Genomic DNA, 23748 nt, shown 5'->3' on the forward strand with positions numbered 1-23748 from the left:
AATCCTATGATCATCTTTAGACAAAATTCAACATTTATGATAAAAATGCCAAACAAGGTGGATATACAGGGAATGTATCTCAACATAATCAAGCCTATTTATGACAAGGCCATAGCTAATATCATACTCACTGGTGAAAAGTTGAAAGCTTTTCCTTTAAGATCAGAAACAAGGATGCACAGTCTTGCCAGTTTTACTCAACATAGTGTTGGAAGTCCTAGCTAGAGCAATTAGGCAAGAAAAAAGAAAAGGCATGCAAATTGGTAAGGAAGTATAAAACAGTCACTATTTGCAGATGACATGTCATATATAGAAAGCCCTAAAGACTCTACAAAAGAACTGTGAGAATAAATTCAGTAAAGCTGGATGAAGGATTCCTGGGTGGCTTAGCAGTTGAACGTCTGCCTTTAGCTCAGGGCATGATCCCAGGTCTGGGGATCGAGTCCCACATTGGGCTCCCTGCAAGGAGTCTGCTTCTTCCTCTGTTTGTGTCTCTGTCTCTCTCTGCATGTCTCTCATGCATAAATAAAATCCTTAAAAAAAAAAAAGAAAATGTGGTGTGTATATACAATGGAATATTACTCAGCTATCAGAAAGGATGAATACCTACCATTTACATTGATGTGGATGAAACTGAAGGGTATTAGACCAAATAAAATAAGTTCATTGGAGAAAGACAATTATCATATGGTTTCACTCATATGTGGAATACAAGAAACGTGAAAGGGACCATAGGGAAGAAGGGGTAACTGACCGGGGAACAATCAGAGGGGAAGTCAAACCACTGTATCTTTTGTAAATGCTACAATAAACCTAGGAGTGCATTTATCTTTTCAGATTACTATTTCCATTTCCATCAGTTTTTCCCAGAATGTCAGCAGGTGACCTTATTTGGAATGAGGATTTTTGTGGATGTAATTAAGTTAAAGACCTGAAAATAAGATCATTATGGGTTAGGATGGGCCCATGATGGGTTCCTTATAAGATACAGACACAGAGGGGAGACACAGAGAGAAAAAGAAAAAGGCCATATGGAGACGGTGATAGAAATTGTGGTTATAAGGCCACAAGGCAAGGAAACCAGGAAGCACCAGAAGCTGGAAGAGGTAAGAAAGGCAAAAGAATGAAGGTGGAGCATTACCTTATACAATATAAAAAAAATGAACTCAAAATGGACCCAAGCCTTAAATATAAGAGCTAAAACTATAAAACTCTTAGAAGAAAACAGGAGAAAGTTCATGACATTGGATTTGGCAAAAATTCTTGGATATGACACCAAAAGCATAGTCAACAACAATAAAAAACATGTCAAAAATTATCTTTTATGCATCGAAGGAAACTATCAACAAAGTGAAAAGGTAACCAGAGAATGGAAGAAAATATCTGCAAATTATATATCTTTGAAGAAATTAATATCCAGAATATATAAAGAATTCCTAGAACACAACAACAAAAAGCCGAAAAAACAACTGGATTAAAAAATGGAGACAAAATCCCTTTCACAAAAATGGTGCCAAAGGCGAAGAAGAAGCCCCTGTCCCTCCCAAATCCGAAGCCAAAGCAAAGGCTTTGAAAGCTAAGAAAGTGGTGCTGAAAGGCATGCACAGTCACACACAAAAAAGATCTGCACATCACCTGCATTCCGACAACCCAAGACCCTGCGTCTTCGAAGGTAGCCCAAATATCTTCTAAAGAGTGCCCCCAGGAGAAACAAGCTTGATCACTATGCCATCATCAAGTTCCCCCTGACTACTGAGTCAGCCATGAAGAAAATAGAAGACAACACACTTGTGTTGATTGTGGATGTCAAAGCCAATAAGCACCAGATCAAACAGGCTGTGAAGAAGCTCTAGGACATTGATGTGGCCAGGGTCAACACCTTGATCAGGCCTGATGGGGAGAAGAAAGCGTATGTTCGACTGGCTCCTATGATGCTTTGGGATATTGCCAACAAAATTGGGATCATCTAAACTGAGTCGAGCTGGCTAGAAATCTAAATTTTTTCACCATTAAAAAAAATGGGTAAAGAACTTGAATAGACATTCCTGCAAAGAAGACATACAAATAGCCAGTAAGTACATGAAAAGATGCTCAACATCACTAATTATAAGGGAAATGCAAATCAAAATCATAATGACATACCACTTCATACATAATAGGACAGCTCTGATCAAAAACAAAACAAACAACAACAGAACAAAACAAAACAAGAAATAAACCCCAGAAAATTAGAGATGTTGGCAAGGATGCGGAGAAATTAGAACCTTGTGTAATTACTCGTGGGAATGTAAAATGGTATAGCTGCTGTGGAAAACAGTATGGCATTTCTTAAAAAAAAAAAAATCATTTATTTGGTAAGGTTTCTGGTCAATAGTAGGCTATAAGTTTTTGGGGAGTCTAAAGTTATATGTGGATTTTCAACAGCAGAGTTGGCACCCCTAACTCCCACGTTGCTCAAGGGTCAAATGAACTCTTTCTCAACAGGCATTCCTGTTGGTGTGGCTTTGCCTGAAGCACAGAGTCAGAAGTGTCTGGAAACTGAGTGCTCCAGGACTAGGAAAGCCCACACTGAAGTTTGGACCAACTCTGGGGAGTAATGTGCATCCCAGAGCATCATGCAGGATCAGCCTGAAGCTGAAACTCCACTCTATGGGTTCTGACTGCAAGTGCACTTTCCCTTTCTTGGTTCCCCACTCCCTAATGTGTTTCTCCTGTGAATACTTAATAAAGCCCTTGTGCAGTATTCTCAACTTGGGGTCTGCTTCTGGGAAACTCAACCTGAGGCAGGGGAGAAAATGTCCTGACTTGTCCAGTTATAATCTGGCACCTGTACCTCCTAAATGTTTCATGTCAAAGGCTGGTATCTTTTCTCATGGGGCACTTTTTGGGCTTTCTGTTATTTCCAGATGAGAGATATCTCTTCTGGCTAGTTCCCAGAAACCTTCCTCCCCACCTTAATCTCCTCCTTCCTATGCTGTACCCCTCACAGGGGACACCTGTAGGAATCACTTTCCCCCTCCAGGTGGCCCTCTTGGTCAGCAACCATTTCAAGACAATCTTTGTGGAATACCCAGCTCGCCCCCATAAACATGCATGCTTGCCCTCTCAGAATTTTGGCCCTCCTGGAGACAGGCATTTCCTCTCTGCAGCCACAGGCTGTACCCACTCAGCCTTTGGCCTGCCCACATACTCATGTTTGCAGACACGAATGAGGAACCAGTGCCCATGTCTCCTAACTCAAGGGGACACACTTCAGTGACTGAGTGGTCCCTGAAGGCACCCTGAGGTGCACCTGGGCAGGACTGGGAGGGACGAATTCTCTAAATGTTCTTCCATCTTGGCTGATTTGTCTCCAAGCCTCTCCAGTACACCCTCAAAGTGGGGAATGGGCTGATGAACTAGCAGAACTGGTTTTTGGACAACCTTCACAGGCCTTCTAAACTTCATCTAGGACTTTGCATTAAAATGGCACCTATTGTTTTCAGGTTTGAGACCACAGCTGAAACTCCAGACTAAAAGAGTCTCATTTCCACATCCAGTTACACAGATAAGACTCTTTATGCATATACTTTGATCCAAACTTGGTAATTCTGAGCCACTCTTGGTTACAAAGCTCCACCAGCATAGAGAAACAAAGGGAGAAGCAGGCACACAACACTTCCATTCAGGTGGGAGGGAAAAAATAAGGCCATCAACAAGAGACTGTACCTGCACACACAAGCACAACTCGCTGGGAATAATGCTGGGAACCTTTGTCATATAAATTCCATGTTCTAGCAGCTAGAATCTAGTTTATCAGAAAACCCTACATAACTTCATCCCTCTCTACCTGTTCTCTGCTGGCCAGTTTCCACAGAATTTGGGATGGATATATATATATATAATTTTTTTTTATTCAATTTGCCAACATATAGCATAACACCCAGTGCTCATCCCGTCAAGTGCCCCCCTCAGTGCCCGTCACCCAGTCACCCCAACCCCCTGCCCACCTCCCCTTTCACCACCCCTTGTTCGTTTCTCAGAGTTAGGAGTCTCTCATATTGTCACCCTCACTGATATTTCCCACTCATTTTCTCTCCTTTCCCCTTTATTCCCTTTCACTATTTTTTGTATTCCCCAAATGAGTGAGACCATATAATGTTTGTCCTTCTCCAATTGACTTACTTCACTCAGCATAATACCCTCCAGTTCTATCCACGTTGAAGCAAATGGTGGGTATTTGTTGTTTCTAATGGCTGAGGAATATTCCATTGTATATATAGAACACATCTTCTCTATCCACTCATCTTTCTTTTTTTTTTTTTAATGTATTTTATTTATTCCTGAGAGAGAGAGAGAGAGAGAGAGAGAGGGAGAGAGAGATACAGGCAGAGAGAGAAGCAGGCTTTATGCAGTGAGCCTGACATGGGACTCGATCCTGGGTCTCCAGGATCAGGCCCTGGGTTTAGGCGGCACTAAACCACTGCCCTCCATTCATCTTTCAATGGACACTGAGGCTCCTTCCACAGTTGGGCTATTGTGGACATTGCTGCTATAAACATTGGGGTGCAGGTGTCCCGGCGTTTCACTGCATCTGTATCTTTGGGGTAAATCCCCAGCAGTGCAATTGCTGGGTCGTAGCGTAGCTCTATTTTTAACTCTTTGAGGAACCTCCTCGGTTTCCCAGAGCAGCTGTACCAGTTCACATTCCCACCAACAGGGCAAGAGGGTTTCCCTTTCTCCATATCCTCTCCAACATTTGTTGTTTCCTGTCTTGTTAATTTTCACCATTCTCACTGGTGTGAGGTGGTATCTCATTGTGGTTTTGATTTGGATTTCCCTGATGGCAAGTGATGCGGAGCATTTTCTCATGTGCTTATTGGCCATGTCTATGTCTTCTTTGGTAAAATTTCTGTTCATGTCTTTTGCCCATTTCATGATTGGATTATTTCTTTGCTGTTGAATTTAATAAGTTTTTATATCTTGGATACTAGCCCTTTATCTGATAGATCATTTGCAAATATCTTCTCCCATTCTGTAGGTTCTTTTAGCTTTGTTGACTGTTTCTTTTGCTGTGCAGAAGCTTTTTATCTTAGGTCCCAATAATTCATTTTTGCTTTTGTTTCCCTTGCCTTCATAGATGTATCTTGCAAGAAGTTGCTGTGGCCAAGTTCAAAAAGGGTGTTGCCTGTGTTCTCCTCTAGGGTTTTGATGGATTCCTGTCTCACATTTAGATCTTTCATCCATTTTATCTTTGTGTATGGTGTAAGAGAATGGTCTACTTTCATTCTTCTGCACATGACTGTCCAATTTTTCCAGCACCACTTATTGAAGAGACTGTCCTTTTCCCAGTGGATAGTCTTTTCTGCTTTATCGAATATTAGTTGACCATAGAGTTGAGGGGCCATTTCTGGATTCTCTATTTTGTTCCATTGATCTATGTGTCTGTTTTTGTGCCAGTACCACACTGTCTTGATGATCACAGCTTTGTAGTACAACCTGAAATCTGGCATTGTGATGTCCCCGGCTCTGGTTTTCTTTTTTAATATTCCCCTGGCTATTTGGGGTCTTTTCTGATTCCACACAAATATTATTTGTTCCAACTCTCTGAAGAAAGTCCATGGTATTTTGATAGGGATTGCATTGAATGTGTAAATTGCCCTGGGTAGCATTGACATTTTCACAATATTAACTCTTCCAATCCAGGAGCATGGAATATTTTTCCATCTCTTTGTATCTTCCTCAATTTCTTTCAGAAGTGTTCTGTAGTTTTTAGGGTATATAGATCCTTTACCTCTTGGTTAGGTTGATTCCTAGGTATCTTATGCTTTTGGGTGCAATTGTAAATGGGATTGACTCCTTAATTTCTCTTTCTTCAGTCTTACTGTTAGTGTGGAGAAATGACACTGATTTCTGGCCATTGATTTTGTATCCTGCCACACTGCCGATTTGCTGTATAAATTCTAGCAATCTTGGAGTGGAGTCTTTTGGATTTTCTATGTACAGTACTATGCCATCTGCAAAGAGGGAGAGTTTGACTTCTTCTTTGCCAATTTGAATGCCTTTTATTTCTTTTTGCTGCCTGACTGCTGAGGCTAGGACTTCTAGTACTATGTTGAATAGCAGTGGTGAGAGTGGACATCCCTGTCATGTTACTGATCTTAGGGGAAAGGCTCCCAGTGTTTCCCCATTGAGAATATTTGCTGTGGGCTTTTTTGTAGATGGCTTTTAAGATGCTGAGGAATGTTCCCTCTATCCTTAAACTCTGAAGAGTTTTGATCAGGAATGGATGCTGTATTTTGTCAAATGCTTTGTCTGCATCTATCGAGAGGATCATATGGTTCTTGTTTTTTCTCTTTTTGATATGATCTATCACGTTGATTGCTTTACGAGTGTTGAACCAGCCTTGCATCCTGGGGATAAATCCCACTTGGTCATGGTGAATAATCTTCTTAATATACTGTTGGATCCTATTGGCTAGTATCTTTAGGATTTTTGCATCTGTGTTCATCAGGGATATTGGTCTATAATTCTCCTTTTTGGTGGGGTCTTTGTCTGGTTTTGGAATTAAGGTGATGCTGGCCTCATGGAACGGGTTTGGAAGCATTCCGAATTTGGGATATTCTTTAGGATAAATTAAAAAAAATTTTTAAAAATTTTATTTATTTATTCATGACAGAGAGAGAGAGTGTCAGAGACACAAACAGAGGGAGAAGTAGGCTCTCCACAAGAAGCCCGAAGCGAGACTTGATTCCAGACCCTGGGATCACATCCTAAAGCCGAAGACAGACCCTCAACCGCTGAGCCACCCAGGCGTCCCTAGGATAAATTTCTTAATGCTTGGAACCCTCCAAGCTGCTTAGGACCTTAAGAAGGGACTGAGATAGGCTCCAACAAAAAAGTTCACACTAGAGTTGCTGAATTAGGCACGGCCCTGCCTCTCATTTTGTACCCTTGAAGCATCCATCTCATTCTCTCGAGGACACAAGAACTGCCAGAGGGACATGCAAACATGATGGAATGGAGGTTGTGAGAAACATGAGGAGCCAGAACAGGATGGGGGAAAGCAGAGTGAGAAATAAAGTTGGAAAGGTGTATTGGAGTTAGCCTTTAGTGCTTCAGTGAGTGGCCCGCCATGGAGCTACTCAGGGGTGAGGAGTGGGACAAACAGACTGGCTGCCTGATGGTTATTTTAACCGGTATGTCCTTGGTTATTATTGAAAGGAAACATTTTCTAAATCCAATTAAAAAAAATAAATCCAATTATTTCACATCTATATCAAAGACTTCTTGGCAAATGTCTAGTTCTGTTCAAAATCCTAGACTTGAGGGACACCTGGGTGGCTCAGTGGTTGAGCGTCTGCCTTTGGCTCAGGGTGTGTTCCCGGAGTCCCAGGATTGAGTCCCACAACGGGCCCCCTGCATGGAGCCTGCTTCTCCCTCTGCCTATGTCTCTGCCTCTCTCTCTCTGTCTCTTATGAATGAATAAATGAATGAATGAATGAATCAATCAATCAATCAATCAACCAATCTTAGAAAAAACCCAAATCCTAGACTTGAGAGTCTGGCACTCAGGATACCAAGGCCCTTTCTGCAGTCACCACAGTGATCTAGAGCATTGATCTTTGAATTTTTTTCCTCTGTATCCTCAAAAGAATTTTGATACATTATGTAATTACTCATTTCTTAAAATATCTAAATTTTTTCAGCATAAATTTAAATAGAGAATGATTTTCAGTGTACTATAAATATTGACATTTATTTTTAAAAGATTTATTTATTAGAGAGAGAGAGAGAGAGAGAGAGAGCTCATATGGGCAGGGGCTGGTGTGGGAAGAAAGAATCTTCCTGAAGAGTGTGGAGCCCAATGTGGGGCTTGATCCCAGGACCCTGAGATCATGACCTGAGCCATAATCAAGAGATGGCAACTTGACTGACTGAGCCAACCAGGGGCTCCAATAAATACTGGCATTTAAAAATAAAGCTGTTATTACTTTTCTTAATGAAATTTAAATATATAGTAATTTCATACCATCATCCTTTTAAGTAAATATGAACAAGTTGTTTTCTGATAGGAAATTTTGTATCTTTTTCCTCCTTGAATTCATATCTCCATTCCATTCTCCCTCCAAATTTTATGCTTGAAAGTCTTATTGCTCTCCTTATCCTATTTCTCTTCTGTATTTTGTGCTACAATTTTTATTTTTGGTGATCGTAGGCTTGGAATGTTGGCAAAAGAGCCTTCTGCATTTAAATTATCATTGTAATTGTTACCAAATGCAATTGATCAAACAAGAAGTACATGAACATCTTGACAAATAATGATTAAATACAAACTGAATTTTACTATAACTACATGTTTAAACCAATCAATAACTAAAAAATAGTTTTCATATCCATGCATTAGTATTACTTATTGCTAGAATGAGATGATTTGGCATCAAATTTGTTTTTAGATCACACTCTTTTTTTAAAAAATATTTTATTTATTCATCACAGACAGAGAGAGAGGCAGAGGACACAGGCAGAGGGAGAAGCTGGCTCCCTCTGGAAAGCCTGACATGGGACTTGATCCTGAAACCCCAGGATCATGACCTGAACCAAAGGCAGAGGCTCAATTGCTGAGCCACCCAGGCATCCCTTTAGATCACATTCTTATAGATATTAGTACTTAAAAGTCTTGTTTGTAGAAGAATGAAAGTTGTCTTCTAGTAATGTTATACAACTTCTTTGGATTCCTTTAAAGTTATTAGGTCAAAAGTTACATAGTGATCAGCTAGCAAAATTATTTTAAATTATCATTAAAACTTAATTCAATCATCATTCAATTTTGTTGAGAGCAAAGTACTGGAAATCATCTGACTAGTAAGAGCATTTTTGTATATAGTCATTGGAGAAATTAACTTTCTCAATTTCAGGAAAGCATACCTAAAAGTCTTTATCAAGAATTATGAAATAATTATTAATTACACCCATGTAGTAGAGACGGTCCTATGTACTTAACCACACTCTACTTCATTTCCTTTTTTTCTAGGTATATAGGGAGAGTACATTGTTTGCCCTCCCTTGCAACTTCTTAGAGCTGTGTCATTAGGTACTGACCACTGAACAGTGAGCAGGAATGACATGCTTCTGAGATAAGGCAGTTAATAGCTGGTGACCTCCCTTCAGTCCCCTCTGCCCCAGCAACATGGGAGACCGTGAATTCCAGATGGTGTAACTACAAAGTAGAAGGCTAACTAATCCCTTTGGACTTTACATGAACAAAATATGTATAAGACATTATGTTCCCACGGTGTGGAACTCGGTAATGTGTCAGTTTGGCTAGACTGAGCCATGTTTCCCTGATTTTGTTCCTCTGTGTTTCTGATTAGAGTAGGGCCACAAGATAAGATTCCTGCATTGGTTTCAAAGAGTAGAAGTGAAAAATGAAGTCATTTTGTAGTCCATATACATTGTCATTGATCGGCTCCCTTACCTCCTTGGTGTGAAGAGTGGCTGGGTCTGCAATCACTCCAAGTTCCCTTACAGCCTCCTTTCGCTTCTCTGATTCCTGGGCCATGGTTGTGAGTTCAGTTCTTTGACAAAGAGCTCTGGCCTCTGCAGATCAACTACACCACCAAGGTCAGAGGCAATAAGAACTGACAGTTTTCAGCCCATCCTCACGGACTCTACTTTGACTTAAACTTGCTCTCCCATATCTTATTTCCATCTTCCCTTCCTGACTGCCTACCCTGTGGACTTTAGATCCAGTTTCAACTGTGAAGACAACAGGCTTATAGAGATTGCTTCATTAGATTTAACACTCATATAAGCTCAAATCCTTGTAAAAAAAAAAAATCCCTTAATACACTCAGTAGTTCTGCTTCTCTGACTGAATTTGGACTGATACACAGGGTTACTTACACAGGGTTAATTTGCTACTGTGGTATAGTGTATTCTATTTTGACTAATATAATGTTTCTTTACTTTTTCACTTGGAGGTATCTTCTTTCACTGGTTAAGTTTATAAAGGATTGGGAAAACACAAATATTAATTTCTATACACGTTTGCTAGTAAGTTAACTGATGAAATGTTTCTATTTATGCACTTTATTTTCCTAAAAACTGTGAGACTAAAGATATAACTCATCTAACACCAATTATTCACAAAGCCAGTCTACACTATCAAACCAGTCATCTAAAAAGACTGTCAGAAAAAGTCTAGGTTTGTTTTTCAGTTCAAATAAATGTGCTAATATGTATTTTATAACTACCGTGTTGTTTATTCTATAGATGGATAATACATGGAACCTAGTCATATTGATAAACAGGGTGCTGCTATCTTTAATATTTCTTTTTAAAAAATTTATTAGGGATCCCTAGGTGGCGCAGCGGTTTGGCGCCTGCCTTTGGCCCAGGGCGCGATCCTGGAGACCCAGGATCGAGTCCCACGTCGGGCTCCCGGTGCATGGAGCCTGCTTCTCCCTCTGCCTGTGTGTCTGCCTCTCTCTCTCTCTCTGTATGACTATCATAAATAAAAAATAAAAAAAAATTTATTAGAGAGAGAGAGAGAGAGCGCGCATGCACGCACAAGAAAGAGAATGTGAGTGCATGAGTGGGAGGGATGGAAGGAGAAGATGAAGGAGAGAGAATTCCAAGCAGACTCTAAGCTGAACACAGAGCATGATGTGGGGTTTGATCTCACAACCATAAGATCACAATCTGAGCTGAAACCAAGAGTTGGATGCTTAACCAATTGCACCACCCAGACACCCCTTTAGTATTTCTTACCATCATTCTCTTTTCTAGAATTTTGTAAGATTCTCCCTTAAGAGAACTGCGTTCTTTGATGTCTCTTGGAAATGAGTTAAGTCAAAATTTCAGTGCAGGGCACCTGGCTGGCTCAGTTACTAGAGCATGTGACTCCTAATCTTGAGATTATTAGTTCAAGCCCTACATTGGATGTAGAGATTACTTAAAAAAAAAAAAAAAAAGCAAATAAAAAATATTGGAAAAAAAAAAAAAAAAGAGGGTGCCTGGCTGGCTCAGTTGGTGGAGTATGCAACTTTTGATCTTGGGATCATATTGGGAAAACTGGACAGCAACATGTAAGATGATGAAACTCGACCACTTTCTTATACCACACACACAAATAAACTCAAAATGTATTAAAGACCGAAACATGAGACCTTAAGCCATAAAACTCCTAGAATAAAAAATATATATGGGCAGTAACTTCTTTGACATCAGCCTTGGCAACATTTTTCTAGATACGCCTCCTCCAGCAAAGGAAACAAAAGCAAAAATACAATGTTAGAATTACACCAAACCAGAAAGCTTTTGCTTATCAAAAGGAAACCATCAACAAAATGAAAAGAACCTACTGAATGGGAGAAGACACTTGTGAATGTTATGTCCAATAAGGGGTTAATACCCAAACTTCAGAAATTAGCAATTCAAGACCAAAAAAATTTGATTAAAAAATGGGCAGGGGACCTGAATATCTTTTTTTCCACAGAAGATAAACAGATGGTGAACAGACCCATGAAAAGATGCTCAACATCAATAATCATCAGGGAAATGCAAGTCAAAACCACAATGACATATCATCTGATTCCTGTTAGAATGACTAATATCAAAAAGAGAGGAAATGACAAGTGTTGGTGAGGATGTGGAGAAAAAGGAACCCTTTTACACTTTTGATGGGAATGTAAATTTTGTAGGCACTGTGGAAAACAGTATTAAGGGTCATCAAAAAATTAAAAATAGAAATACCATAGGATCCAGTACTCCACTATTGGGTATTTACCCAAAGAAAATGGAAATATTAATCTGAAAAGATATATGCATTCCTATGTTTATTGTAGCATTTACAAAAGCCAAAATATGAAAGAAGCTTACAAGTCTATTGATAGAGGAATGGTAAAGGAGATGTGATATACATGTAAAATGGAATATTACTTAGCCATAACAAAGAAAGATCTTGCCATTTGGGACAATATGGATGGACCTAGAAGGTATTATGCTAAGTGGAATAAGTCAGAGAATGATAAATATCATACATTTCATTTATATGCGGAATCTAAAAAACAAAAGAAACAAAAAGCTGAAAGAACTATTAACTAGTAATAGGGTATTAAGTACCAAGGGGTAAAGATAACTCTCAAGAATATAGAAACAGCCGTTACAGGGAGCAACCACCTCCTACTACCTTTAGGGCTGAGGCAGAGTATCCAAGGATGAAAGAAACTTGGAAGAGCCTTCCTACCCGACTGCTGTGAGATTCAGACCGCACTGGGGAGAGGGTAGTTATGGCCCATTGGATGGTTGAAGTTTGCTGAAGGGCTACAGGTGTGGCTGGCAAGCAGGAAACTGCCCACTGAAGTGTCACTGAATTCACTAGGATGTTACCCTCTGAATGTCCTAGCCACCTGTGTGTATGTTGGGGAGGGGTGTTATGGTTCTGCAAACCATTTGCTTCTGTATACCACAAAAGCAAGAAGTTAAGTGAAGTATACTAGAACTAAGAAGATAAGTTCCTTCATTTGCCTGTGTTCCTCTAGGGCTCTTTATTGACAAAGTTAAATGCTGTGCCAGCTGGCAGAGAAGAAACATTCACAGGGTCCTAGTTGGACTCCAGTATTTCGAAGTATGTAAAAGAATGTATTTGGAACTGAGAGGCTATAAATTGATAACAGGCACACATACGGTCTGAGGCACAAAAGTTAATGTATTTGATTATGAAGTGCTCTCCCAGACTCCCCTAGGTATGTTACACTATATATACAGTATGTGTACCATACTGTCTTTGTAAAATCTAAGCAATTCTGAATTCTGAATATGTTTCAGACCTCAGGGTTTCGGTTAAGGGACTGTGGACCTGAACAACCACTTTGTTGTTAGCGGGTCTTGTAAACCTCAGAGCACAGCTATCTGAAAAACTGGGGGGAAGTATGAGTCAAGGGCTTCTGCCTTTACTGACGACCAAATTCATCATTAGCTGGCTTGAAGCCTGAAGCAGTTAAAATACCCGAGAACCTGAGTTCTTGTTTGACATAAGTGACAAGCCTTGGCTCAGCTTGCCTCTCATATAGCTTGGGTAAGGCTTCTATCAATACATGACTTTTTAATACTACTGAGCCCCTGGAATCTGACCCAATAGGATTTTTTCCTCTTATGGTGGAGTATGGTTTTAATATAAGGACAGAAATCTTGAGTTATCTCCATTACAGTTCTAATGCCACAGGGTTGCAAACTCAAATTTCCTTATGGGTTAGGCACACAAATTAAATGAGTGGAGCATGCAGATAAAAGACAACAGGGAGCAATGGTGACAGTAGAAATCTATAGAGCATATGCTTCATATAAAGAAGGCAGTTGCTATGTAACCCCTGCATATTGTTGCCATGCATATCCAAAAATCTGGATAGTCTAATTTTTTAAGAGAAGACGGAAATTCAGACTTTAAAATGCAAAAATGTCAAATTTTAAATCATAAAAATGCTGTAAGATAAATATAAATATACATATTGGGAAATTCAGCTTATAACTCCTACCCTAACCTTATGTGCTAGGTCCTATGGCAAATGCTGGTACCTTAGATATCCTGGTTGGCTGTTACATTAGTAATCCCTAGTAAACCATGACCCTCTGTATTCACAACTCTGTATAGTTCCATTCTACATTGACTCTGGGCTTGGCTGTATGACTTGCTTTGGCCAATGGGACATTACCAAGTGTGGTGTGCCAAAGGCATGATAATCATTTGCTCACTGGGACTTGTCTTCTTGGAAGCTAGTCACCACACAGAAGCTTGAATGATAAGACACCAGGTGAAGAAGAGAGGCCTCAGAGGATGAGAAGCCACTGTGATGAGCTTCCAGCTGACTACAGTCTCATGAGTAACCTTAACTTATACTATGTGGGCCCAGCTGTGTCCAGTCAACCCACACAATTGTAAACATAAGCCACTGTTATTTTAAGCTACTAAGTCTTGGGTGTGGCTTGTTATGATACACTAAGTAACTGAAACAGGTCATTTATTCTAACTCCTGTTTCACTAATGAATGTCCCAAGGCCCAGACAGGGGAAGGGGCCTGGTGAAATTCAAACAGCAAATTAGTGGCAATAACTTTCCAATTCTGTGCTCTTTCTTCCTACTGCTTCTAGTTCTTTTGGTGGAAAGCGCCAGATAAGGACTATGAAACTTCAAATCCTACCGGTGTGGTACTTACACTATGTCCTCCAGGAGTACAAATTGCTGTAATCCTTAGAAATGGAAAAATTTCTAGGTCACTGAGTCCCTTCACTTCACAGGTGCAGAAAATTCCAAACACTAGAGAAAGAGAAAAGCAGGCCCTGATATTTGGAAGCTGGCCTGGTACAATTATCCAGGCTGTAATGTTACTAGACGATAGATGGTCCTCTTAGGTAGGCCTTGGGTTCTCCTCTTGGAACATAATTTCACAGAACATAAACACCAGATGGGGCCATTCTCTGACTGTGGATAGATCAAAACAGAAACAAGATAATTTCTTAATTATATTTGAATGCAGATAAAAAAAAAATGAACAGTGTCCAAACCACCAAAAATGACCCAACATCCCCCATCCTGGTTAATGAGGAGGTTCCTGCTTCTTTAGCAATTACAGCTTCAGCCTCAATCTACTGTTCCCTCGGTCCAGGCATGAGATGCCCAATCACAGAATTATCCCTACTTCCTGACAGCATCTAATCCAGAGTAAAGCCTCATTTCCTTAAACCCTCTTCCAAATCACCTAACGACTCTTACTGAGCCGCCTAGGATTTCTCATGGCGGGTATTCTCCCTCCCTGCATCCAGTAATAAACTCAACTTGCTCAATCAGTATGTACGCGACGGTCTCCGGTTAGCGGATAGACCTGACAAAGTTCACACAGAGCTGAAGGCCGACTTCACTAAGAGTCTCCAGGTCTTCAGCTGCGGTCCTCCTTAGCGCCTACTCTTTTCCCACCACCAGAATTAAGCACCATGATAACAGAGTCCTTCCTCGTAATGTTCGGAGCGGACTTCAGACCTGGCAGAGTCCGAAAGTCTAAAAAATAATTATTTTCTGAAGAATGAGTAAGAGGGGCTCAGTATACACAGGTTCCCTTTCATCCCTCAGTCACTCCCACTTCGTGGTGCGTACAGACAACACCGCAGTTCATCGCCATAAACCCACTTTCCCCAACGACATTTCCGAACCTCTCACTTCTGGGTTGCCCATACTCTCAGAGCCCCTCCTTTGCCCGACGTTCCCTCGCTTGCTGGTCCCTCCTACACCCGAGCCCCAAGCCCTCCTAGTGCACCTGGAACCCACCTGTCTCCAACATCTGCCCCTAGCCATCGCTCGCTACCTAGGCGTAGACTGGGCACTGCGGCATCGACTGCGCATGTGCGGAAACCGGTCTCACAGGCAGGATCTCTGAAGAGGGAAGAGTTACCTCTGAGTTTCCGTCCCGGTCTGAGTCGCCGGAGGCTGCCAGGAAGTCAGGAGAAGCTAGCCGGAAGGAGAACCCGCGCGCAGGGCTTTCTGGGACATGTAGTCGCGGCATTCCCGAGGCCCTCTTTGGAGGGAGCCCTTAATTCTTTAGGTTTGCACGCCCCATGTTCACAGTCCAGTGCTACTTTCGGCTCAGAATTCAGCTTCGGGGTGCCAAGAGAGATTAGCCCGGTACTGACTTCTCGTTCCCACAGCGCTCTGCGGGGCCCCCGGCGCCTGCTGGGAGCTGTAGTCCTCGGTCTGCGTACTGCGTTCGCCGAGGGGGAGGGCGGAGCTGCCGGCGGCCCGGGCGGGCTGGCAGCTAGAGTGGGTAAGATAGCCGCCTCCGCCTCTGCCGCCTCCGCCGTCGCCTCCTCCGCCCGGGCCGTTCGCTGCTGCGCGGGGAGAGCGAGGCGGGGCCGCCGGGGCCGCCATGGAGCCCGACTCGGTGATTGAGGACAAGACCATCGAGCTCATGGTGAGTGAGGCCCGCTGGACCGTTCTTCCGTCCGGCCGGCCGCGGGCGGGCCTGCCCGCCTCAGCGTCCGGCGCGAGGCCGCCCTGGGCCTTCCCGGCTGCTTTGGCCCGGCCCTGGGTCCTGGCTTTCCCTGGCCTCGGGGCTGGCGCGTTTCCTCCGGATCCCTCGAGATCTCAGGCCGGACCTGGCCCGGCCACCTCCATACTCCTCGGTTCTCCTTCCTCCCTCTGTCCTATATCCGGGCCCATCTCTCGAAGGACCCTCGCTAGCTTATGCTGTGGCCTTAGCTCACGCTCGCTGTAGCATCTCATTCTCCTTCTCTTAGAAGGAGATTTCCCCGCTCTGTTTCTCCGGCGCAGGCCTGCACCTTTCTTGCAAGCCCCACTGAGGCCGAATGAAATGGTGGTGGGCGGGGGGGGGGGGGGGGGGGATACGGAGGAGGTCGGTCAGGGCCTCGCTCTCCGCGTCCTAGTAGGGGCCTCAGCACCCTCTCCCCAGCGCAGGGCTGTGTGGATGCCGGGATAGGCCCTCCAGGGGTGGAGGTGGGAGGTCTGGGGTTTGAGGCTCTGACGGACAGGGGCCTCTTTCCCGGCCCCTGCGGTGTCCGGCTTCTCGGACAAAGGGTTTCCTACTCCGCGGTGAGGGATGTTTGCATAGCGAGGCCCCAGGTACTCTGGATTCCATCTCCCAGGAAAGAAAAACCGCAACTTGGTGTTTCCCAGCGTTGCTTTGGGAAAATGGGGGGGGGGGGGGGGTTGTTTGTCCTCCTCACTGCCGCCAGTTCTTTCTTATTAAAAAAATAAAGAGAGAATCCTAGGCCCCTAGGGGAAGCGATCACTCTTCTATTACAGCCCACTGGTAGCCATACCAGACTCCCCGGCCCTAAGGACACCCCAGCCGCTTTCCATTTTACGACTTGGAGCCAGAAGGGGTTTTTAGAAACAGAACTACGAGAGAGTGGCTAGTAGAAGCGAAGAACTTGGTGCTCGGTAGATGATTTGGTGGAAGAAAAGAAACATGGCAGCTATTACCTGCCAATTTGAACATTGGGGAAATCAGCCCGGGCTCTGGAGAGTTGGGAGGAGGAAGTCTTTACCTCAGCCAGCGGACATGCCCAGGGTTTCTTCCTGTGGAAACCTTGACAGTTTCTTTGTATCTCTCCTACCACAGTAACAACCCCCTACCCCTGGGTTGAGAGGAAAGGTGAAAGAATCTACTTAACCCAGCAAAATGTTTTCCTAGCCAGATTTTCTCCAGTGTGAAAATGTTTATTGAGTCAGTGATTCCACTGGGTAGGGTCGGTGACATCAGAGCCACTTCCCTCATTTAATGCTATAAATAATAAATGGTGACACAAAGTCTGTTGGATAGCTAGCTGCATGGTTTCTGTGGATGATGGTTGGTATCTGGGGAGTTGAGATGCGTGTTTTAAAAATGGAAGTACAGTAGCATAAATACACCAGCTTAGTATTTGCTGTCCTTTGCATAATTCACAGAACTAGCCAGTATTCTTTAAAACTAGGGGGAAAAAAAAAAAAAGCTTTGGTTGGTTCTGCTTTGTGTGCGCACACGTGTGCTTGCCTTTTAAAGGATGTTGTCACGTGTGAATTTCGATTTTCATTAAGTAATTTTTCCCTTTTAGTGTAATTTATCAAACTATTGTAGCGAAGGCTTTGATATTCTGGAAATTTTATAGGGGTTATTTTGGTAAAATATCTTATTGGAATTCCATATATAATATGTATTCTAATGGATGTACAGTATATGTCCTCACAACTGGAGGAGTACTTCATATTGAAAAACTGTAACTTGGTGCCTTTGAAATTGGCTGTTCTGTGCTCCTTCCATTTCCATTTAAAAAATAAAATGCCTTTATTTTCAAAAGAAATAGAAGAAATACAGTGTAATTAATTTAGTATTTTTGAATGGTAAAACAAAAAATCTCTGTCCTAAATTTATTTGTTTCTCATGCTCATGACTTTAAAAAAGTTTTTGATTATACATGATTTTACTTGTTTATGATCTGAAAAGGTATTTCAGCCTTTCAAGGACATTATAAACTGGGATTCTCAGAAAATTTAACAAAGATCAATTTTGAAATGACTTTTCATATTCAGATTTTGATATTCTTTCAAAGGGATACCAGTTAAGACTCTTCAGCAACCCTTTTCATAACCATATATGTATTTATCTTAGTATAGTAGATAGGACAGGTATTTAACAACTGATTTAGTAAATCCAGGATTGTATGTAGGAATGATAATGCCTTAAAATCTAATTGCATGTAGCTCCCTGTATTCACTGTAATTTAATTACAGTTTCCAGAACTAGGTTAAAAATACTTTTTATATTGGTTTCAAAATAACATGATTGAAAGAAAGGAATGGGTTAAACTGATGGTATGTTGAAAGCCTAAAGCATGAAATAGTTTTCGATTTTTATGAGTCAGCTTCAGTACTTAAATATTTGTGATTGTGGTGCCTGTACCAGTCTGGTACTTAATGGTTAACAGGATAATAACTTTCATTTGATACTCTAGAGAGTGCTCTAATATTAAAGACAGGAAACAGACTTTTTGGGCATCTCCAGTTTCTTAATCTTCATCCTTCCACTTCATTTGATTTGATTCTTTTTCTTTCTTTCTTTTTTTTTTTTTTTTACTTGTACTTTTTTTAGTTTACTAAGAAATAAAGCTGGTGCTAGCCTAATAATTCAATCTCCAAAATATACCCCTCCACCTGTCTTGTGATTCCTACCTCTGCCTCAGGCTTGGTCCATAAAGATTGCTTTTCCAATTGACCTACCTCATAGGGTTCATGGAGTCTTCAATATAGACTATAAACTCTTCTTTTTTTTTTTTAAAGATTTTATTTATTCATGAAGACAGAGAGAGAGAGAGACAGAGACATAGGCAGAGAGAGAGATGCAGACTCCACGCAGGGAGCCTGATGTGGGGCTCCATCCCGGGACTCCAGGATCATGCCCTGGGCCGAAGGCAGGCGCCTAACCGCTAAGCCACCCAGGCGTCCCTAGACTATAAACTCTTGACTGAGACAACTGAATTTATAATTGCTGATAGTAAATAATTTAACCACCAAATGACTTTTCTTGGCCTTATATTGGACCAGTATTGTACCTAGTTTGTGGGACTGTTTTTGAAATTTCCGACTTTGGTAAAATGAGCGTATTATTAACGAGGTAGAAAAGTAGTAATCCGGGATCCCTGGGTGGCGCAGCGGTTTAGCGCCTGCCTTTGGCCCAGGGGACGATCCTTGAGACCTGGGATTGAATCCCATATCGGGCTCCCGGTGCATGGAGCCTGCTTCTCCCTCTGCCTATGTCTCTGTCTCTGACTATCATAAATAAATTAAAAAAAAAAAAAAAAGTAGTAATCCATTTGGAAGTATCCAAAGTTTATGAGGCTATGTCTAGTGTGATGGACCTCACTGGAAAGAATTAAAACTGCATTATGTGTCCTATGATGTTTACTAATGCTTGAGTTAGGAATAAGAGTTGATATTCGGGCCCTCATTACTAGAAAGCACTCACAGAACTGCTAGTTGGAAGAGAAAGATGGTAAGTTTTCCCTCTTAGAAGATAGCAGAAATTGATATTTGGAGTTAGGAAACGGAACCCTGCTTCCTCTATGGGTGTGAAGGCATGCCATGCCTACTTCCTTCCCCAAACACAAATTAATGGGCAGTTTATTCTCAATTGTTAGCTGTTGGATGGTTCCCCTCTTTGCTAAGTGACCTTAAGTGACTCATTTTCCTTTTGTTTTATCTCTAAGTGGCTGTATTACTTGTTGAATTTAGTAATACAGGTAAAATGAGTTGGACCTTCTTAAGAATGTAAGGTATCAATGCCTTTTCAGAGCTGTTAAAGTACAGGCAGGCTACATGGCCAAGGAGATGAAAGAAACTAAATGAAGTTTTGGAGGATGTTTCAATTTTTTCTTTTTGGATTTTTTCCTCTTCCTGTCATTGGTTTTCTAAGTGGAATAAGTGGATTTAGTGACTCTTTCAAGAAATTGGATCTTAGTTTGTCATTATCACTTATCCTTATGTGCTCCTAACCATATGTTTTACCAAACGCAGATTAAATAGACAAAAGTTTAAAAAAAATAGACAAAAGTTTAAATAGAGTCTGAATGAAATAAACCACGTATGTATTTATAGGCAGGCATTACCTGCCTCAGGAGGCTGTGGTTCAGGTATACCAATTTTTGCTCCTGGTTTGGAGTAGTTTAGATGTTCCTTCAGAATTGACGAGGACAAACATGATCCTGTGCAAATGTCTTGGTACCCCTGGCTCTTGACTGCTCTAATCTGAAAACAGCACAGGAAAATCACTAGGTCATTACATAGATTCACAGAGCAGCACAGCCAGCCACTTGGCTTTTGAAAAACGTGGGTTGTTTGGACCTTCCTGGTCCATTTATACACTGTTTCTTTTTTTCTTTCTTTCTTTCTTCTTCTTTTTTTTTTTTATTTTACAGTATAGTACTGTCATGTATTTTCTCTTCTTTATAATTGTCTTAATATTTTCTTTAGCTTTATGTAAGAATACAATATATGATACATATGATATACAAAATGTGTGTTAATTACCTGTTTATGTTATTGATAAGGCTTCCAATCAAGAGTAGGCTATTAGCAGTTAAGTAAGTATTTGGGGAGTCAGAAGTTATATGCAGATTTTCTGTTACGCGTTTCAGTGCCCTTAATCTCCCATGTTGTTCAAGGGTCAACTGTATATCCTTCCGAGTAGTGCTGTTTGATCCTATGAATTTTGTACTCTGTGGTTCCTGGGTTCCACCTGGTGGTATTTATACTTTAAAGGAAAGAAAGCATTTCAAGTCATAGTAATTTCAGTTCCAGATTCTCTTCCAGCTTTTCTTCCCACATTCCTTACTTATTCTCTATTTCAGCCAAATGGCAGACCAAGGCTCTTCAGATTTTGCTCACATTATTATTATTTATTTATTTTTGTCAGCTCTGATATTAACCACGTCCATGTATTGAAGGCTACTGATATTTACTGGAGGGACCTAATAGTTGGCTCTCTGACCCAATTTGGGTCAAACAAACCAATTTGTTTGGGTCAAATCTCAGCAATTCTCTCTTCTACCTGTTCTGAGAAAGTCCTGTCTACTCAAAACAATTTAGATGCCATCTCTTTTGATGTCAGTTTACATTATGGTGGCACATACTGTTTTGTTTTTAGAGCACTGCCTACATGATGTTCACCGTTAAATGAAATGAATGAATTCTGGCACCTTGTGTTTATCTTGTGGCACTTAGCATATTCTAGGTTTGTATTATGGTTTCCTGTTTGTGTCCCCTATTAAGTGATAAACTCACAGTGCCCTGTTATAGTATGCGTTCAGTAAGTATTGATGAATTTTCCTGTCGATTGTTGATGTGCATTATTGCTGTCTGTATGATAATTCTCACCTGTAGTAATGATTCTTATCATAATCTATTCCTAACTCTTATGGGACTTATTATTCCCCTTCTGTGTATCATAAAATCTTGTGATCATGTCTAAATTTCCCTTCCAGAGGCTACATTGTCTTTTGAATCCTTCATAATGCTTAGCACCTGGGTGTGCAGTAGATACATTGATTTAAATTAATGTGAGGGTTTTTTTTTTCATGATGTGAAATGTTTGTAATGTTTTCCTATTGATAACTTTAAGATAAAGGCGAAGATGACTAAAGGAAAAAGACTGATAAGGCAGAAGAGGAGGGTGGTGTGTGATAAACAGACATCCGCAGACATTTAAAAACCATTATTTACAGACTTTACACGATTTACATACATCTCAGAGAGTGGTTGATACAAGGTATTGAGGAGACTAAATTCCTTTTCTATATGTGGATGTGAACTCGCTGGAGTCGGTAAATTCTGAGGATTCTATGACCTTAGAAAAGCATGCTTTAGCAGCAAGGGTATAGGCCTTATAGAGAAGCACCTAAGTTTGTATATTAGCTCTGTCACCTACTGGCTGTGTGACCTTAAGAAAGTTAACCTTTCTGTGCTATGATATCATTATCAGTAAAAATAAGAAAATGTAGGTTTTGCTCCAAGTTGTTGGGGGGGGGGCGGGGATAATGGGGAGAGTCGTATTTGAAAGGGACCTTGCAGATGCTTGTCTCAGCAACTGCTTGCCGTACTAACTTCCCCACAACTACAGGGACTGGGTTCTGTGAAGCACAGTCAAGGCAGATGATGTTTTAATCTACCCCCCCCCCCCCCCCCCCGCTTAGTTGTGCATGTATTTATTTGTGAGGCTCTACAGAGGCCTGACATTGAGATGCTTTTAGCAGTCTGTTTAATGAGCTATCTTTAGGGGAAATGATGAAATCATACAGAATCAGTATTGGAAACTTGGGAAGTGGAAGTAGTATTAAAATTACTAAGAATTGCCAATTAGGCATAATTAGACCTGTACTCTACCTACAGAGAGAACCCACTCAACTCTGTTTTAGGTATGCTGGTAGTACAGGACTGGTGATTAGTTCATATTAACATTGAGCATTGTGATTTATGATTGATTGATTTATTTTTGATGAGGAAATTAAGATTTTTGGAGTTCTTGTTTCAGTGAAACTGATGATTTTGACCTTTAACAGAATAAGCAGTGAGTATTATACAAATTTCCTCCTGAGCTGTATTGTTCATTGAATTAGTTGACAAAGGGGGAAAAAACCTGTCGGTCAAGAATGTGCTTGTTACCCTCAGTTAAGTTTCTGTTGATCACAATTGCCTAACAGGAAGTTTGTCTTTGTAGGCAAATGAGAGACAAACCAGGAAGACCTGACAATCCAGTAGGTTATCTCTAATCTGGATCTTATTTTTGTTTTCACAAAATTCAAAGATTGCAGAATTCTGTGATGTCAACAGGAAGCATTTTTAGGATACTCCCGCTCTTGGTTAGTTCATAGACTGGAAAGCTGTGAAGTAGAAGCAGTGGGATATTAGTATGTAAGATGAAAAAAAAAAGTCTGTGAGTAGAGAGATGGGTAAATACAATAATATAATGAATATAGGAAACCATTCTAATAGCTTGCCTCAGATCCACAGAAGAAAAATTAAGTGAGAGCTTTACTACTGAGAAAAAGGAATTTGAGTCATTTTATTTTTTATTTTTTTAAGAGTTAAATTGAGAACACTTAACCAGTTTTGGGCACTAAAAATAAATATATTTTGGTTCTCCTAAATGATTACTTGGGAGACTCAAAGAGAAAGGAGCAGAGGAGAGGAAGAACTCAGTACTTACACTCCTGGCCTGGCTTCTATTAATCTTTGCAGCCCTAGCATAAGGCCTGGTGCCAATTAGGCATTTAGTAAATATTTGAAGGGAAAAGAAGAAAATTAACACAGGAATACAGGAAAAGACTTGGTGATTCAAGAAGTTCAGAAAGGAGTCCATTTGTCAGATTGTGGTTGTGTTTTGCTATAATTGTTCAACATTTTGGTTATAGCAGTAAGTTATACTTTGAAAAGCAGAATATATTCTTTTAGCAATTAGCTACTAGCCATAGCTCACTAGCTGCTCTTATCAAAATTGGGTTTCCAGTTTATTCTTGGGCTCCAGGGTAGTATCACTTAGTGGGAGAAGCTTGAGCACTTATCTTTGCTGGAGCTTTCACTTATGTGAGCTCTTTTAAGTTGTGAATATTAGGATACTTCCATATGGTTGTTATGGTGAGGCTAATTATAGACTGGTATTTCAGTCATTCTCGTTGCTTTGCCTACAATATGATAAACCAGAACTTCTTTAGTCATTGCCTGTGGATTAT

At 41.0% G+C, this 23748-nt stretch overlaps 1 protein-coding gene and 1 long non-coding RNA gene across 19 annotated transcripts in view; one reads left to right on the forward strand and one right to left on the reverse strand.

Annotated features, from left to right (window-relative positions):
• Positions 1 to 15614, reverse strand: part of LOC112651236 (uncharacterized) — a 60449-nt gene extending 44835 nt beyond the window's left edge. For 7 of the 12 annotated variants that reach the window (XR_003130684.3, XR_003130682.3, XR_004815026.2 and 4 more), the window contains exons 1-2: positions 15302 to 15460; positions 14196 to 14461 (exon numbers count right to left, since the gene is read on the reverse strand). This is a non-coding gene — a long non-coding RNA (uncharacterized LOC112651236). Of the gene's footprint in view, positions 1 to 14195; positions 14462 to 15301 lie in introns of all 12 variants that reach the window. The other 5 variants (XR_007410237.1, XR_007410233.1, XR_007410236.1 and 2 more) reach the window with 1 other exon arrangement.
• A 4-nt stretch (positions 15615 to 15618) lies between these two features.
• Positions 15619 to 23748, forward strand: part of FBXW11 (F-box and WD repeat domain containing 11) — a 124853-nt gene continuing 116723 nt past the window's right edge. For 2 of the 7 annotated variants that reach the window (XM_025434257.3, XM_035715155.2), the window contains exon 1: positions 15619 to 15941. In XM_025434257.3, coding sequence (XP_025290042.1) covers positions 15897 to 15941 — 45 coding nt within the window. In that variant the 5' untranslated portion in view covers positions 15619 to 15896. The remainder of the gene's footprint in view (positions 15942 to 23748) is intronic. The other 5 variants (XM_025434246.3, XM_025434247.3, XM_025434253.3 and 2 more) reach the window with 3 other exon arrangements.

Source organism: Canis lupus, chromosome 4 (genome assembly GCF_003254725.2).
Source record: "Canis lupus dingo isolate Sandy chromosome 4, ASM325472v2, whole genome shotgun sequence".
In the NCBI taxonomy this organism is placed as follows: Eukaryota; Metazoa; Chordata; class Mammalia; order Carnivora; family Canidae; genus Canis; species Canis lupus.